Source organism: Atheta coriaria, unplaced genomic scaffold, assembly GCF_025399875.1.
Source record: "Atheta coriaria isolate IRGN ID8LTWV9N9 unplaced genomic scaffold, Caltech_Dcor_3.1 hic_scaffold_4_pilon, whole genome shotgun sequence".
NCBI lineage: Eukaryota > Metazoa > Arthropoda > Insecta > Coleoptera > Staphylinidae > Dalotia > Dalotia coriaria.
The window spans coordinates 7,899,885-7,917,164 of NW_027045446.1; the positions used below are offsets into that span (position 1 = coordinate 7,899,885).

The following is a 17,280-nucleotide window of genomic DNA, read 5'->3' on the forward strand; positions in this document are numbered from 1 at the left end:
TTTTTCCAAATAATTTATGTGATTTTCTCACAAATTGACCTCCAAAATTGCATTTTTTTGTTGGAAGGACTAATTTTTGCTGGTTTTAGGGATTTTGCCCATGGGTCTGACATCGTAGAAGAACCATTCTTGCATCAGATATTAAGTATTAAAATTCTTTATCATTTTCCTAAATAATTTTTGAGATTTTCTCACAAATTGACCTCCAAAATTGCATTTTTATGTTCGAAGGACTAATTTTTGCTGGTTTTAGGGGTTTTGCCCATGGATCTGACATCGTAGAAGAACCATTCTTGCATCAGATAGTAAGTAATAAATTTCGTTATCATTTTCCTAAATAATTTTTGTAATTTTCTCACAAATTGACCTCCAAAATTGCATTTTTATGTTCGAAGGACTAATTTTTACTGGTTTTAGGAATTTTGCCCATGGGTCTGACATCGTAGAAGAACCATTCTTGTATCAGATAGTAAGTATTAAAGTTCTTTATCATTTTCCTAAATAATTTTTGTGATTTTCTCACAAATTGACCTCCAAAATTGCATTTTTATGTTCGAAGGACTAATTTTTGCTGGTTTTAGGGATTTTGCCCATGGGTCTGACATCGTAGAAGAACCATTCTTGCATCAGATTGTAAGTATTAAATTTCGTTATCATTTTCCTAAATAATTTTTGTAATTTTCTCACAAATTGACCTCCAAAATTGCATTTTTATGTTCGAAGGACTAATTTTTGCTGGTTTTAGGGATTTTGCCCATGGGTCTGACATCGTAGAAGAACCATTCTTGCATCAGATTGTAAGTATTAAATTTCTTTATCATTTTTCCAAATAATTTATGTGATTTTCTCACAAATTGACCTCCAAAATTGCATTTTTTTGTTGGAAGGACTAATTTTTGCTGGTTTTAGGGTTTTGCCCATGGGTCTGACATCGTAGAAGAACCATTCTTGCATCAGATTGTAAGTATTAAATTTCTTTATCATTTTTCCAAATAATTTATGTGATTTTCTCACAAATTGACCTCCAAAATTGCATTTTTTTGTTGGAAGGACTAATTTTTGCTGGTTTTAGGGGTTTTGCCCATGGATCTGACATCGTAGAAGAACCATTCTTGCATCAGATAGTAAGTAATAAATTTCGTTATCATTTTCCTAAATAATTTTTGTAATTTTCTCACAAATTGACCTCCAAAATTGCATTTTTATGTTCGAAGGACTAATTTTTGCTGGTTTTAGGAATTTTGCCCATGGGTCTGACATCGTAGAAGAACCATTCCTGTATCAGATAGTAAGTATTAAAGTTCTTTATCATTTTCCTAAATAATTTTTGTGATTTTCTCACAAATTGACCTCCAAAATTGCATTTTTATGTTTGAAGGACTAATTTTTGCTGGTTTTAGGGATTTTGCCCATGGGTCTGATATCGTAGAAGAACCATTCTTGCATCAGATAGTAAGTATTAAGTTTCTATATCAATTTCCTAAATAATTTTTGTGATTTTCTCACAACTTGACCTCCAAAATTGCATTTTTATGTTGGAAGGACTAAGTTTTCTTGTTTTGCATTACCACACTAAAAGTGTCTGTGTTTACATACAAATTAGTTTTTCTTATCTCGTGCAATTCTTGTGCGATCGCCACGCGGTTGGTTTGCGTAGCACGTTAGTCTTATTTTTGTTGTCTGGTGATCTGCACGCACATTTTCTTCATTATTCTTGAGTTTCTTAATTTATCTTCGCGTTGTTACGTAATAATTTTGAATGCTTTTTGTATTGTGCGCGCGTGATGTGCGGCTTCGCTAAATCCGGATTGCACCTTTATTGGGGCAGAAATTGTTAGCTGTTGATATTTTGTAACTGTAATGTAACTATTGTTAAATGTTGTCAATAAAACACAATGTATAATTATAATCTCATTCATATTTTTTTGTTGTATCCTCTTTGTCGTTTTCTGTTTTAAAGAATATGGCATATAAGTGTTATGTGTGATCAGCGGGTATAAGATAACTAACTGTTACTTGAATTGTGTTGTTGTTTTTAAAAACATGTTAAAAGTAGAAACATAAATAGAAGAATCAAATAACAACAATAAAAACACTCGGTGGTCGAGTGGAGACGTGCACCTGCTGGCATGCTAGCAGACACGGATCGAATCTCAGGTGTGGAAGGCATTTTTCTCAAATATAAAAATATCAGGTGTAATTTGGGTTGCATATATGAATTGCAACGAAATATAAGAGAAATTGAAATACAAGTGATGGTAATATGAGAAGAAATAAGAAAGCAAGAGCAAGTGAAACGGAGAACAAGGAAACAGAAGGAGTAGTAGAGAATAGGAGAAGATAGAAGGAAGAGAACAGAGAGTAGAGTAGAGTTGTGAAGAGGAGGAGATAGAAGAAAGAGAACAGGGGAGGATCAGATTTTTAAATTTTTTGGCACGTGTCGTTATAAGACAGTCTACGGTCCACTGCTTCGATCCGTCCATTGCTCCCGGCCCAGCCTACAGCTACGATGTCTCTGCGCTTCATCCCCGGAATTATCAGGCATATCAACAATTTTTATGGTGGGGGATCATCCCCCGAGTGGGAGAACTCCTTATAAGGACATTCCTTATGAGGACTTGTAAGAATATTTCTAAGTTTTAAGTCGTCTCAAGAGAGGTGACACTTAAAAATATTCTTACAAGTTCTGACCTGTACCTGAAATGAGAGAAGGAGTACACAAGTCATACAAGGTACTTTAACAATTTTTATAGTGGGGATCATCCCCTGAGAGAGGGAATTCTCTTTGAGACCTGTTCCTGAAATGATAGAAGGGGTACACAAATCAAAGAAGTCAATATATTTTACTATTTCTTTATTAACAATAGAATACAAGTTTAGATTTTACAAGCCAACAAAATACATGCTGCCATATTGACACAGATCTTTCGACCTGCATCGTTGCGTACATGTAAGCAAGTAACACGTCAAAATATTCTACCGGGATAAAAAAATTAGCAAATTGCCCATTTTCTAGGTGATGGAAAATGGAAACAAATATACAGGGTGTTACAAAAGAAAAATTTTAAGTGCAGAGACATCAAGAAAACATCTAAACACTCTAATATCGCTCGTTTTTCACCGTTACTCTGGGAAACAAATGTACAGGGCGTTACAAAAAGAAAACAGATCGATCGACCAGAGCGCCGGAGGCGCATGCCCGTACATGCAGATAAGTACCAAGGCTAAAAAATAACAAAGAAAAACATATAATACTAACAAATTTTGCATCATTTTCGCGGCAATCACGGAAAACTATTATACAGGGTGTTCCAAAAACAATATAGTAAAATTTTAAGATAAAATGCAAAGTTCAAGTAGGGAAATATATCTCTAAAACCACAGTCAAATATCAAAGGAAATTAATATACAGGGTGATATAGAAACTAAAACAACAATATTTTAAAGGAAAATCCTGAGTTAAAGTGGGATAACATATATTTTCCCCACCTTTGACAAACTCAGTACGGGAAACTATAAGGCAAGGTGATACAAAAAGAAAACTACAATATTTTAAAGGAAAATCCTAAGTTCAAATGGGATAACATACATCTTTATCCTTTTGACAAATTCACCACGGGAAATTAATATACAGGGTGTTACAAAAAGAAAACTAAGTTTTAAACGTAAAACGCCCAAGCACTAATAAATATGGTCTATTAAATGATAAGCAGAATATATCTACTAGGTGATACTCAAAGAAAAATTAAGATTTAAGTAAGAAAACGGATGGAAACAATTAAGAAGGCTACAATAACAAAATAATATAAGAAGAAAACCATCAGGATTTAAAAAAATCAAAATGTTTACACCGGAAATTAAAGAAAAGTGAAAAGTAAGAAAACATAAAAATAGAACATTTACATATTACAAAAATAAAGCACAAAACAAAATTTTATTTTAAATCATGCAAAACAACTGCCGACCAGCCCGGAAAAGCACGGCATAGGATCAAAAACGCAGCCGACGGCACGCGACAATCTTAATCTCTTTAATTCGTACATTAAACGAAAACAAAACAATGTATTGAATTCGTAATGCGAATCAACGGTAGGTATTGAAACAAAAACAACAATTAATTGCCTGCTTAAAGACCACGCGTTTGAAGTAAGAAACAGATGAAATCAATAACAAATTTGATTTTCATATGACTAAAGAAATGCAAGAACATACCTTGATGCAAAATAAATTTTTGGGTTTGGCATATCCAATTAGTTGCTAGGACCTTAATTGTGCACCTTGTAGGAACAATGAAATACGCGTATATTGCAAAAGAGTATCCGACGGAACATTACTCACGCTTTACCTCTGCGTATATACAATCCGCGTTTAACGAAACCGAACATTACGCGCACAATCGAAAAAATATTTAAAAATATTACGTAACAACGCGAAGATAAATTAAGGAACTCAAGAATAAGGAAGAAAGTGTACGTGCAGATCACCTGATGACAAAAATAAGACTAACGTGGTACGCAAGCCAATCGCGTGGCGACCGCACAAAAATTGCAACAGATAAGAAAACTTGTTTGTTTGTAAACACTAATACACTTTCAGTGTGGTAATGCAGAACATGAATAGAATTGTACCCGTACTGTGCATGGATCTTTTATATACGATTAAATTCTGAAATTTAATTCTGAATCGAAAACTAATAACACAATAGGGATGTTGACTGTATTCAAATAAAAAGATAATTTTTACACAAAATGATAGTTTCTATTATGGAGTTACTGAAAATCACAATATTTTGTCTTATTTTTACGTAATTTATTAAATATTATAAATATAAAATACAACAAAATCACTCTCAAGTCATGTGACCACGAACACCATTCAGAGTGCATGACGTCACATGTTGTACTCGTGGAAGTTCGTGATCATGCTGTTTCATTCCCTGCTCATATGGTGAAATGCAACAGTAACCTCGGTTTTGTAACATGTGGCGTCACAGCGATCACGTGACAAGGTATTGGCGTTTTGGAACGAAATTTGAAACGCAATTTTAAAAACATGATTTTTAGGCTTTAAACGTATTTAAATAAAAAATAAAAAATATTTGGGACCATATTAGGGACATATGCACGATTTAAAACACTTTCCCAAAAATAGTCAACATCCCTATTACAGATTAAGGCCCTATTGGCATATGAAAACCATTTTTTTCATTAAAATTCAAATAGAACCTAATGGGGGAATGATAGAAAAATAGTTACTTAAATTAATTAATTAAATAATCTTTCAAAATGCGAAAATTGAATTAAAAAAAAAATTCAACCCTGTTCTTCGACCGAAAAAAATGTAACAAAAACGATTGACCCTGTTCAACAACCGGAAAAAAATGTTACCAAAAAAAGTTCGACCCTGTTCTTCAACCGAAAAAAATTTAAGAATAAAAGTTCGACCCTGTTTTTCGACCGAAAAATAAAATTTATTAGACAAAAATAGCGATATATAAAGGGTATTTAAACACACTTCCAAACAGTGTATAAAGTTAAAATAGTGTTCATTGGGTAGAGGGTCTCCCGAACTCTAACATGACGTTGAGAAACTTTAAGAAAATCTATTAGTTCACGAGATACAGGGCGTTTTCCACATCAAGTTTTCAAATTTTTATAAAATTGTCAACTTTTGATGAGCATTATACGGCACTTTCGGAGGGGCTGAAAGATTGGAGGGTATACATCTTGTAGAGAAACTCTCTAACTCTATTCTGACGTGGAGAAACTCTAAGAAAGTCAAATAGTTCACTAGATACAGGGTGTTTTCGACACCATGTTTTCAAATTTTCCTAAAATTGATCATTTTTGTAGGGCACTATAAAAACAAATGTATCTGCAGACCCGCGAGTAAAGAACGCGAATCAGCCACTGTATCAGCTGACAATCGGCCCGAAACTGCTAGCAGTCCGCTAAACTATCCTCACTTCCGCTCCCCACGGCCAGTATTGTAAGGTACATTGCGAATGATTTCTGCTGGGCGGCAATAATGGATCAATAACAGCAAGACTTGTACTATATATATATATGTAAAAAATATGGTAAAAATCATGTGAAATCCGATGGTTAATTTACTTTCCCACGGATTAACAAATGCTTGAGGATGTTGTAAGCGCATCTTTAGGCATTGCAATAATTGCATTGAGTTTTTCGCGTATACATGTATGTTATGATTTTTAACTATCAGCTTACCTGTGGCACCGTGAAAAGTAGATGAATAGTATGATCGGAAAATTAAATAAATCATAAGTTAAATGATGTGTCAATAGGGTGCAAGATAGAGCTTAATGCAAGCGAAGTAAAAACTCTCACGCGGACCAAATAAGAAATAAATGAGAAAAGTTAATTTCAAAAAATATCAGAAGACATACCATACTGGCATAAGAGTATGTTTGCATATGTGGGTTAAAAGTAAAAATATAAATACAACACAATATTCTTAATAGCATTCCTATAAAATCCCATACCCAGACCTTGCGTACCCGTGACATTTAATTAAATAATCTCAATATTAATATCAACAAAAAATAACTACAAAAATATCGCATTAATTACCGGCATTTTGATGTTATTTGAAGTTATTCGATGGCTGTTCCAAGCTGGGAAGCCACACACGCACAGATCAATTAAGAACACCTAATTTGTATTAGTATATTCATCCCGAGTATTCGAAACACCAGCACTCGTTATATTACCAAAACAAAATAGGTTCTTGTTACCATGAAATAACTACTACATTTTATTAAATGAATAAACACGTTTTACCGAATTAAAATCACAAGTAGCGAGCTGAGTCCCTGCGCACAAACCAACCGATGGTAAAAGCAAACTGAACGTAAGAGCGAATCTAAATTTTAACATGTTGAAACGTGTTCTTGTCTAGAAAACAACAAGCGCGGCGTGCAAGTGTCAACAAAGTCAAAGTAGATAATACACTACTACACTCACAACACACTCTATGAACGCTACGTAGAGCATAACAAAATCAGAAATCCAACTTTTAATACTCACAGTGCCCTCTATCGGTTACCAGGTCGACTTAGTTTTTGAACTTGGCAGCCCGGACAAAAACGATATCACTGCGGGCGTAAATGCGACAATATTAAACAGCAAATTTTTTGGGTCGGTACGTTTGCATCCGTACGAATATAATTGTTGATCAACTCCATTTTGGGCTTATGTTGGTAATAACTCGAGTGTGGAAGTAATGCGACTAGCCAAAATTGATTTTTACATAATCATTAGTATTTTACTCAGATATTTATGTACTAAAGAAATAAACAAATAATAAATATTTATTTCCCAAATGAGAAATTAATAATAAATGATTTCATGTTGGTGTTAGGGATAATGAAACGGACATATGCTCTTGTAAACTAATCTTTCGCGTACCACAAAAATCTTGGTTGCTTTTGTTGAGCGTTTTATTCTATATAATTGTCAATGTGTAAATTCATCGAAACAATGGTGTCCATACATTCAAATTGCTTAACATTGTTCATTTGTTCTCCATTGCATAGCAATCAGCTAATAGAGAACAAAGAGAATTCGACTTACCATTTACCGTCTGAAATGATTTCCAATCCTGCATCATTTTCCATCTCGACGTCTCCGATCTCGTCAATCACTTCCGGTTTAAAACCGATATCATCCTCTTCCTCTTTGAGCTCCTCCTCTTTTGGTTCTAATAGTTTTTCCTCTTCGTGCTTTTCCTCGGGTCTCTCTTTCTCCTCCTTTTTCTCGGTGGACTTCTCTTTTGACTTGTCCCTATCTTTATCTTTTGGTGTTTTAGGTTCTGATTTAATTGAACTCGAATTTGAATTGAAATTCGAGTGTGAATAATCTTTTTCCCACCGTGACTTAGTCTCATCCTTTCTGTCGCGATCGCGGGATTTATCGCGCGATCTGTCTTTGTCTTTTTCTTCTTTTGTCGATGTGCTATGCAACACAGGCTCAATTTTATCGCGAATCTCTGTTAGTGTAGCCTGGAATAGTTTTGAACAACTCTGAAACAAAACATTATATTGTTATCTAGTGCGGCGGGGGAATAAAGAACAAAATATTTACCGTGATTCTATGAAGACTTTCTTCTGTAACTTTTAACTTCTCTTTGTATTCTTTCAAGTCAACACTGAGATTTTTAACAGTTCCATTCGCACGTTGATACTTATCAGACAACTTAGAGTTGTCGGCCTTCATTTCCATCATTCTCGCCTCAGTATCTAATCTAGCCTTTTCGCTGCGATCCAATTGAGCCAACAGCTTCCCAACATCAACCAATGCTCCACGAAACATTACAAAACCTTCATTTGTCTTTTCTTTACTTTCATCATTGGCACCAGCAGGTATTTCATTATTCTCTGTGGAAAATATTCGAAGCAATTTTTTATTTCCAGCAGCTAACTCTTCCAAATTACTATCTTTCTCCGAATCATCAATAACGATGAAATCCTCTTCTTTAACCTTATCAGTCAACTTACGGTAGTGAAGCGAATCTCTTGTGATCACTTTGCCTACCAGTTTTCTCACCTGAGCCCTAGATAAATTTAACCCGAGAGTATACAACAGTTCTTCAATGTCTTTCTCAAAGATGTACCCACAATGGGTTTGGTCAAAATAACCAAATGATAGTAGCAAATGACGATCTTTGGTATACATCTTCGGACGTTCGCGTTTCTTCTTGTCTTTATCCTTTCGAGATTTACTGTCGTCGTCATCGTCGAAGTCGGAAGCATCGCTGTCATGATCTGACTTAATGCTATCCTTCTTTTCGCGATCTTTCTTCGGCTCCTTATCTTTTTTATCCTTCTCATCTTTTTCTTTATCTTTCTCGCGTTTCTTATCGTCTTTTTCTTTCTCCTTGGGTTTCTCCGGAAGATCGTATAGAGCGCGATAGATTGAGAAGCCAAAGTCTCTCATAAGCATTTCATTAAACAACTCGGCGAATAAAGACACTTCAAAGGAATGTTCCTTGGTGTCTTCAGGTCTGTAATCCAACAATAAAGAAAGTGACATTACAGTACAGTCAAATTTGCCACTCTTCGCCGTTTTCGATGGATGCACCAAAATGGCTTGACTCTCTGGTAGAGTGTACTTTTTCTCTAGTTGCTGTCTCTCCTTCTCATCAATTTTTTTCTCTTCAGCCGCGGATTTTCCTTCGTCAGATTGTTCCTCCTTGTCGGAGTCCCTGTCCTCTTTGCCGTCCTCGGTTTTGGATGCTTCTGATTTCAGTGCTTTCGATAATTTTGCGATCAGTTGCGACTTCAGCCCGCTGCTGTTAAGCGCGCGTGCTTTGAGCTCCTTGCGCAAGTCCACCACCGACATCGTCTTCGGATCCAACTGCGAGTGGTGCGTCGGTTCCACTTTGTCCGTGGATGGCTCTTCTTCCTAAACCAGAAACAGCATATTAAGAAGCGCTCGACACTTGTCGAACGGACAAACACGGACACACATTCATCATTCAACCAGACAACAAGTGACACTGTGTTAACGAGGAAGCGTTAACACGACTCTAACGTTAAGCACGCTCGCGCGCACTGCTCATTGAACTAGAAAAGTAAAAAGAGTGATATTCAAACTTTAATTTGCCGCCACTTTGCCGCTCTGCGTCTCGGTTGGTTTCGGGAGGGCCGGATATCGGTGCCCAGCAATGTGTCGCGCTACACACATGAGAAACAAGAGCGAGAGAGAGAGAAAGGTGGGAGAGAGAATAAAATATAGAAGTTAGATGCCTTTTCGTCGCCTTGCTGCTGCTCGTCGGCGTCCTGCTCCTGCCCGGCCTTCAACTTGCGCTCCAGCTGCCTGCGATAGCCGGTCTGCAGCGCGTCCCACTCCAGCCGCGTGGGCAAACAGCTCCAAACATCCGGCAGAAAGAGAACCACGGTTTCGACGCGCGCCCCCTGTCTGCCGCTGCCACTGCCACCGCCAGCGCCGCCCCGATGGCTCCGGCCGTCGGCGTCGCCGCGACGGTAGTACAGCTCCACGAAGCGGTACCTATCGGAACACATACCGGTCAGCCGGTCATAACGTACATCGCTAAAATATGTTTGTGACAGGACGGCATCGCACTAGAGCCGCACGCCGCGCTACTTACACACGGCTCTGGAATCGAGCTAAACAACTACAAACAAAATCACATCGATGCTGATGCCGTGCGTCCCTCTGCCCTCGTGAAGAGTCGAATCGATCGGCTGTACACTGCACAGCTAGAGTGATATTCAAAAGGTACTTACCACTTCGTGCAGTTGGACAAGTCGATTCCGGTCAAAGCCTTGCAAGTTCTTATAGCCGTGCGTATAAGAACGGACGGATCCCGTTCTGGATGTTCGCCATCCAGTGAAGAACTCCATGGGCCTCCAATAGCCATTGTTTCATTCTTGCCACGTAAACCAACCAGGAAATTGATCAGTCGCGTCGGATGCACCGAATCTTTCTCTTCGCTGTCTCTATCACGGCGATCTTTGTCTTCTGCCATTACACAGCATTTTTGGTACATTTCTTCCATTCCGGGTACACTCATCAGCATTACCTATTAAAAATATTTATACATTATTAAAAATGCTCAAATTTAAAATGTCAATATTTACCTTAGCTGAAAATAAATAATCAGCATCAGGAGGCTCCAAAACAGCGTCATTCTCCGCAACACCATCGACATCCTTGTTCATAATGTGAAATGCGCAAGGTTTGTTCAAGGTGAAGGGTTTATCCGCCGGAAATGCATCCAACCAGCGAAAGTTACTGTTGAAGAAATCGGACGGTATGTACAAGTTGCCATAACGACGGCGTACTTCCAAAACATCAGCATTCGATCTAAACACATACATAACATGAAGAAATGCGGCATTTTTTTTTTTACATTAAATATATTCTTACGTATCTAGAGCAATTTTCGGTATTTGTACCACATATCTAGGTACAATTCTAGTTCTACGACGTGATTTAGGACTCCTTGACCTATTTCTCCTCAAAGGAGACTTTTTATCCTCCTTTTCTCTTTCTCTCATCCGCTCCTCGCGTCTTTTCTTTCTCTCGATGTCATCGTCATCGCGGTCACGATCTCTCGACCTTTCTCGGCCTCTGCCACCAGCGGAAGCTTTCGGACGGTTCCGATTAAAGCTGCCGTTACTATCCGATGGCGGCGGCACCGCGTTGTAATTGTTACTGGTTATTGAATTGTAATTTTTACCAGTGCGTCCTCCTTGGTTTTGATTTCCACCGCCTCCAGCACCGCCACCTGTCATGGGCAGTACCTGGATTCTCGTTGCGTTCCATTTGAACGGCATGCGAGGATTGTATAGGGCTTCTACTAATACCCTATCACCTACCATAGGGTTGCTACCCTTGACGCAAGCCGATGTCTGAAAGAAGACATCTTCATCAACGAAGCCAAAGTTGTCATGCACCGTCGTAACGGTGCCGGTGAAGACTTTTTGCGTCGCGTTGGTCTGATTTGCACCAGGCTGCACATTCTGAGTGGCTTTTGGTGGTTGGGTTTGCGCGGAAAACGCGGCGGCGTTTAACGCGCGTGGATTCGGATACGTCACAGCACCAACCTGCTGGAACAATTGATTGTTGAGTTGTTGCGCACCAGCGAGGCCCACAGCCGTGTTGGGCATCTGCTGCAGACCAATGCCAAGATTTTGCTGCTGCATGCCCATATTTTGAAAGACTTGCTGCTGTTGGAAGGGCACAATGTTGCTATTGAGTGTATTCATGTTGGTCATGCTATTGATGTTGCTGAGGTTGTTCATGCCGCCGGCAGCAGCAGCCTGGTTGATGAGCTGCTGTTGGATGTTGGTGTTGGGGGTCGTGGGGGCTCGCGACCAAGGGCCGTTTTTCGAGCCGCCTCCGTACGGACCCAAGTTACTCATAACTTAAACTACACGCAGCGTAAACTGCCACACAATTTGCATCCACTGCAAATTAATACGTTGCTTGCGGTTTCAACCTTTTCTCAACGTATTAATTTGAGGTTCAGCTGATTTACGTAATGGACGCCGAATATTTGAATAGTTTTTGTCGTTGCCGTCAGTGAGAGAAAGCGCTGCAAGCGACGTATTCAAATACGAAAACGTACGAACAAGCACGAGAATCCAATGATGGCCGATGCATATTTCCGGTATCTATTTTTAAATTCATTAGTTACGTTTAAAGTCATTAGCAGCTCCAGTATAAATTAAACCATCCTAACGTTCAGACACATTTTCGCAACGTGCAATTTAATAATAAATATATTATATTGCAACAAATTGCGTCCATTTTATTTAAAAACAAAAAGTGTTGTTTGGCGCGGGAAATTCAAAGCTTGATTGCGATAGTAAGCAACTAACAAGCGTTGTTTGTGCTTGCGCAACATGTGATGTAATAACAGGTTAAAAGTCACATTATATATGCATATTAATAGATAACACTGTTGAGTGGTGTTGGGGCTACAATTTAATAATAAATCAAAGGTCTTAGCCGGCTTGCTGGTGTGATTTGCCGCGTAGTGGGAGAGAAAATAGCGGCGTCGACCGAACGAGCGTCCCTGCGCCGATCAGCGCAGTCACTTCCGCCATCATGGCCCTCTTCGCACTCCGTCATAGAGCCGGTACACTCACTTACACCGCCGCTGCGCTCGTTCGTGGATCAAGCATTAGTCCGTTGTCTGTCGTCTCACAAGTTCGACAATTCTCTGAAAAAATGAGTTTGCCACGCGTTTTCTTCGATGTCTCCGCTGACGGCCAGGCTCTTGGCAGGATTGTTATGGAGGTACGTTACAAACAAGTTTATTACACGCGGTTTCTGCGTTTTCCCGCACGCGGTTTGGTACGCCATTTGCCGACCGGCTTTTCGTTTTTGCAAGTCATAGCTAATTCGCGCATTATTCGCATGTGATTTCTGATTTTTTACTACATCCAACCATTTTTTAATCATTTAAATCCATAGTTATGCGATAACGTTTCACGGCTAACGTGATAAAATAAAAACGTGCTTCTTGGGTGAGACCTCGCGATTGAAATTTTCTGTTTTCTGTTGCCGCCTTCGAAGTTAATGCTATCTTTTCCATGTGCTGATTAATCTACAATTGGGATTTATTTTCATTCCAGTTGAGAAACGACGTTGTGCCAAAGACTGCCGAGAACTTCCGCGCCTTATGCACCGGCGAGAAGGGTTTCGGTTACAAGGGCTCCATCTTCCACCGCATCATCCCGAACTTCATGTGTCAGGGTGGTGACTTCACCAACCACAACGGCACCGGCGGCAAGTCCATCTACGGCGAGAAGTTCGCCGATGAGAACTTCTCCCTAAAGCACACCGGCCCTGGCATCCTGTCCATGGCCAACGCCGGCGCCAACACGAACGGTTCGCAGTTCTTCATCACCATCGCCAAGACCACATGGCTGGACGGCAAGCACGTCGTTTTCGGCCAGGTCGTAGAGGGCTTGGAAATTGTCAAGAAGATGGAGGGCTTCGGCTCCCAGTCCGGCAAGACAAGCAAAAAGCTTTCGATCGACAACTCCGGTCAACTGTAAAAACAGCATACACACACACACACACCACAACACTGTTTCCACTGTTTTCCCCGTTCCCAGTCTCGAAGAACTTTTTATTATTTTAATACTCTTTAAATAACAAAATAACAAAATTCGATGATAAAAAGGTAGTCATTTTGTACCACCCGCACACGATTCATTCCGAGCTAAAAAAACGAGGAATTTATTACACCTCAAGTCACGTTTATTGTCGAAAAACAGTTCATTAGTGACCAGCGTTGCGTGTGTGAAATCTAGGAGGACTTTGTTCTGTCATCTGAATGTGATTCTTTTTAATTACCATTCGATTTCGTTTGCATTTTTACTCGCATTTAACGTTAGTGGTAACGTTTATGGTAATTATGTTTAGAATCTTAGTACTCATAAAATCCGCATCTGTATGATAATAAATTAAGCAGTCCTAAACTGGGTGTTCCACAAAATTAGAGCTAAGAGCGGCCAACGGCAGAGTCGTGGGCCGGTCATTTCATTTCTATAACCGGCGATGATTTTTGTTAAATGTTAAATAAAGTGATTTAATCTTGACGCATTGCGCCTCATGTTTGAAACTGAATTTTTAGCCGCATTAATCAGGCATAATTTGATGCATCATTGTATTACACGGCGTGGGATTATGTGAGAAGGTAATTCGAGCGACACGCTGCGGCTGGAATGTCGAAGAGTTAGAAGCGATAGAAGCATTTTAAAGGCAGACACCGGATTTACGGCAAATGATGGTGATGCAATAACAAACGCGAGTATTCACCATTTGCTACTAAACGCCCCGCCGCGAATGGAATATTCCATTGCGGATCGTGTTCCTAACCATTACTAACGCCAGCGCTAATCGCAATTCGCGGACAACCAGCGGTTTCTGCACACAGGGTCATAAAAAAGTCACCCATTAACACACACTGAATTTAATTAAAGCTATTTTTACTTATTAACACCGATAAATAATTTGTAATTATAAATTATTCAATTTTGTATCAAACTAAAGTCGAAAATGTAACAAAAAATATTCAACATAATAAGTGCCCTGTATTCACTGAAATCAGGTGACTCTGTGTGTGCAAATGTGGTAAATTTAACGATTTATGCAAAGACCTGGCGCGGCATGTAGTGTTTGCCTGGTTGGTGAATAGATGAATTAGTGTCGAGTTGAATAACCATACTCGTGTCCCCAATGAGATGTAGTTCTGTGGGTTGTGAGGTTGGATCATGAAAACGGCGCAAACCGCTTGATTGAAATTTCAGCCAGCGCCTTCCTTTTTACCTAAACCTTCCAAAACATGAGGTGACATAACAAATTTCAAGCGCAATCGGCAAACCAAAAGGTATTCACGGGTTCAAGTTGACGATTTAACCATGAAAACACTCTAAACATCGTTTTATCTTGTATCAATCATTGGCAAAATAACTTATTGAATAATACTGTAAATTCAATATTTAATCAGAAAACATCAACAGATTTTAAGCTGTTGCTCGGAAATACAAATATGATAAGCAGTCGTTGGTAAATCAATATTATTTATGACATTAAAAAAAAAACGTTTCCACATATTGGAGTTATAAAAGTAATTGATATTCTTGGAAAAAAAGTCATACATTCCTCTAAATAAATATTGAATTACTTGATATTTACGTTTTTTTTTTCTGATTCATGCAAAAATAGAAATATTGTCGTTTTTTAATTGTATTGTTATTATGGTAGTGTAGTACTAGTTTATAAGCAATACTCGGTTAATACTGGAGTTGATAATTACCATTAAGCAGTTCTCGAAGGATTGGCTCGTTTTAACTCTCGTGTTCAACATAATTTTGTTATTGTATATTATAACGTTACTGTATGTTGTATTGTCGGTGGCCCCGCGCTGCTCTTAACCTACGTCGTTATCCAAGGTTGCGGGTTTCGCATAGCAGCCATTGCTTCATAGCTCAACATCACAATCAAAATACATTAGTAATGCTACCATACAGGGTATTTTAAAGGATACATCTGCTTATAAGTCATTGAATAGTTAAAATCTATTGTGTTAAGCTAGTTTCTTTTGTTTGCATTATAAATATTATTGCAATCAGAAAATTTTAAAGAAAAACAAGTTTTCTGAAAATGTTATGTTGTTTGACATTGATTTGACATCTGACAGCGCTTTTGACACATTGGTTGTGTTGTACTACGCGCAGAATCAGTTTATTTTATTTTCATTGGCTGTAATGAAAAATGTAACATTTATATATAGTGAAAGTCAGAAATATCCTGTATATTTACGTATAAATATTCCGCAGTCACTGATATTGCCGTGTGTCATGTGTAGCATTTAAACAAATTATATCAAAAGTAATGTAACCTGAACAAACTAAAATCGCAAATTCCAGACTCGAACGCAGCATGCGTTTGGTTTTCCACATCCGCGCGCACAAGGATTAAACAAAGCAGTTGGTCCGATTACATGTCTGCCTCCTGCGCAATATATGTTGCCGTGTGTCGTAAAGTTTATTTTATCGTCCATGGTCTGTACGTGCGGGAGGCACGTTTGCGATTTGTTATCCCGGTTGGTTACAACTTACAACGACGCCACACAACGCTACTGTATTGTAATATTTGCAAATCGTCGACGTACTTACTGCGCACACTTCAAATATGACTCCCTGGCGAGTTGAAAAATCATACCTGTTCGTATTTCATTATAAATGTCACATGTATGTAAAATGTAGGTAATAGTTAACTTTGTTTTGTGGTTGGACGCACGCTTCACATCGATTTGTTGTCGTTTTCATACTAAATTTGTTTTCGTGGTTTAGTACACAGTTTACACACATTGGTTTATCAATCTAACCTCCAAATACATTTTCAATAATTCTACCTGCTACGAAAACCACAATTCAAATCGAATAACAAACAATAGGAAACATCACAACTCCACACAGGGATTGAATAGTATTGCTTATGTATTGGATGTCCTTGACATCTTATAGAAACCCAGTTTTGAAGTCTTCAATATTTTTATGCTTGCATCCGCGTTTCAATCAATTCAGCTTCCGGAAAGATAGACAACTTTTGATTAAAAATCATCCGGAAGGATATATGTTCCAGGAATTTAAAGTTATATACAGTTATTCATAATTGCTGTACATTTTTTCTCTTAATTTTTAATAATCAATATTACATCAATATAAATTTGAAGAAAATCGATTATATAATAAAACATTCATGATTCTTTAAATAAAACTCATTTATAGTTAATAAATGTATTATAGTTGTGTTGTAAAACAAGAAAAATATTTCGGTAGTTTAAATATTCGATTTTAATTGTTTTTATGCTAAATTCTTGCGAAAATTTTTTCAATGCGCAGATTTGTGTAATGTGTGTTGCCTACTTTTGCTTGCAATATAATAAAAACATACATAAATATGAAAATCTATTAAAGTATCGAAAGTTAATGTACTTTGCGTGATTTCACTCCTATAAAGTATAAATGTATTGCTGTAGACAACTCTTGTGGAATAATTAATGAGTTTAATAATGATTTCGTATTTGTCATGATTCCACCCACAATTTAAATGTACTCACGTGGAATATTGGAGGACTGGGTGGGTCAAAGGGTGTGATTGTGACATTGAGTGCCAAATGTAAAAGTTTTGAGGCAGACTTTCAGACCTTGGGGAAACGTGTCGCGACAAACTTTTAAATCGATATCGGGTAAAAACAGTGTGCATTATT

General features: G+C 38.1%; 2 protein-coding genes and 2 long non-coding RNA genes across 18 annotated transcripts in view; 2 read left to right on the top strand and 2 right to left on the bottom strand.

Moving 5' to 3' along the window:
• Positions 1 to 1,909, top strand: part of LOC135790468 (uncharacterized) — a 98,295-nt gene extending 96,386 nt beyond the window's left edge. For 13 of the 15 annotated variants that reach the window (XR_010547791.1, XR_010547780.1, XR_010547784.1 and 10 more), the window contains 8 exons: positions 90 to 145; positions 254 to 305; positions 418 to 469; positions 582 to 633; positions 746 to 797; positions 1,073 to 1,124; positions 1,237 to 1,288; positions 1,401 to 1,909. This is a non-coding gene — a long non-coding RNA (uncharacterized lncRNA). The remainder of the gene's footprint in view (positions 1 to 89; positions 146 to 253; positions 306 to 417; positions 470 to 581; positions 634 to 745; positions 798 to 1,072; positions 1,125 to 1,236; positions 1,289 to 1,400) is intronic. The other 2 variants (XR_010547778.1, XR_010547785.1) reach the window with 1 other exon arrangement.
• Positions 1,910 to 2,837: 928 nt separating this feature from the next.
• On the bottom strand, positions 2,838 to 6,952 carry LOC135791347 (uncharacterized). Its single transcript, XR_010548013.1, has 2 exons — positions 6,594 to 6,952; positions 2,838 to 3,224 (listed from the first exon to the last, which is right to left on the bottom strand). It is a non-coding gene; the product is annotated as an uncharacterized lncRNA (long non-coding RNA).
• Positions 6,953 to 7,448: 496 nt separating this feature from the next.
• Positions 7,449 to 12,502, bottom strand: LOC135791345 (cell division cycle and apoptosis regulator protein 1-like). Its single transcript, XM_065301722.1, has 6 exons — positions 10,914 to 12,502; positions 10,625 to 10,850; positions 10,271 to 10,566; positions 9,770 to 10,031; positions 8,106 to 9,425; positions 7,449 to 8,044 (listed from the first exon to the last, which is right to left on the bottom strand). The coding sequence occupies exons 1-6, from the start codon at positions 11,909 to 11,911 to the stop codon at positions 7,592 to 7,594; spliced, it is 3,555 nt and encodes a 1,184-aa protein (XP_065157794.1). The 5' UTR covers positions 11,912 to 12,502; the 3' UTR covers positions 7,449 to 7,591.
• Positions 12,503 to 12,586: 84 nt separating this feature from the next.
• On the top strand, positions 12,587 to 14,101 carry LOC135791346 (peptidyl-prolyl cis-trans isomerase-like). Its single transcript, XM_065301724.1, has 2 exons — positions 12,587 to 12,791; positions 13,130 to 14,101. Exons 1-2 carry the CDS (start codon positions 12,600 to 12,602, stop codon positions 13,553 to 13,555), a joined length of 618 nt encoding a protein of 205 aa, XP_065157796.1. The 5' UTR covers positions 12,587 to 12,599; the 3' UTR covers positions 13,556 to 14,101.
• The last annotated feature ends 3,179 nt before the right edge of the window (positions 14,102 to 17,280 follow it).

Coding starts and splice junctions, on each gene's coding strand:
- LOC135791345 (XM_065301722.1), bottom strand. CDS start 11,911: ATGAGTAACTTGGGTCCGTACGGAGGCGGCTCGAAAAACGGCCCTTGG. Junction 9,426..9,769: donor AGCAGCAAGGCGACGAAAAG/GCATCTAACTTC, acceptor TTTCTGGTTTAG/GAAGAAGAGCCATCCACGGA. Junction 8,045..8,105: donor AAAGTCTTCATAGAATCACG/GTAAATATTTTG, acceptor GTTTTGTTTCAG/AGTTGTTCAAAACTATTCCA.
- LOC135791346 (XM_065301724.1), top strand. CDS start 12,600: ATGGCCCTCTTCGCACTCCGTCATAGAGCCGGTACACTCACTTACACC. Junction 12,792..13,129: donor TTGGCAGGATTGTTATGGAG/GTACGTTACAAA, acceptor TTTTCATTCCAG/TTGAGAAACGACGTTGTGCC.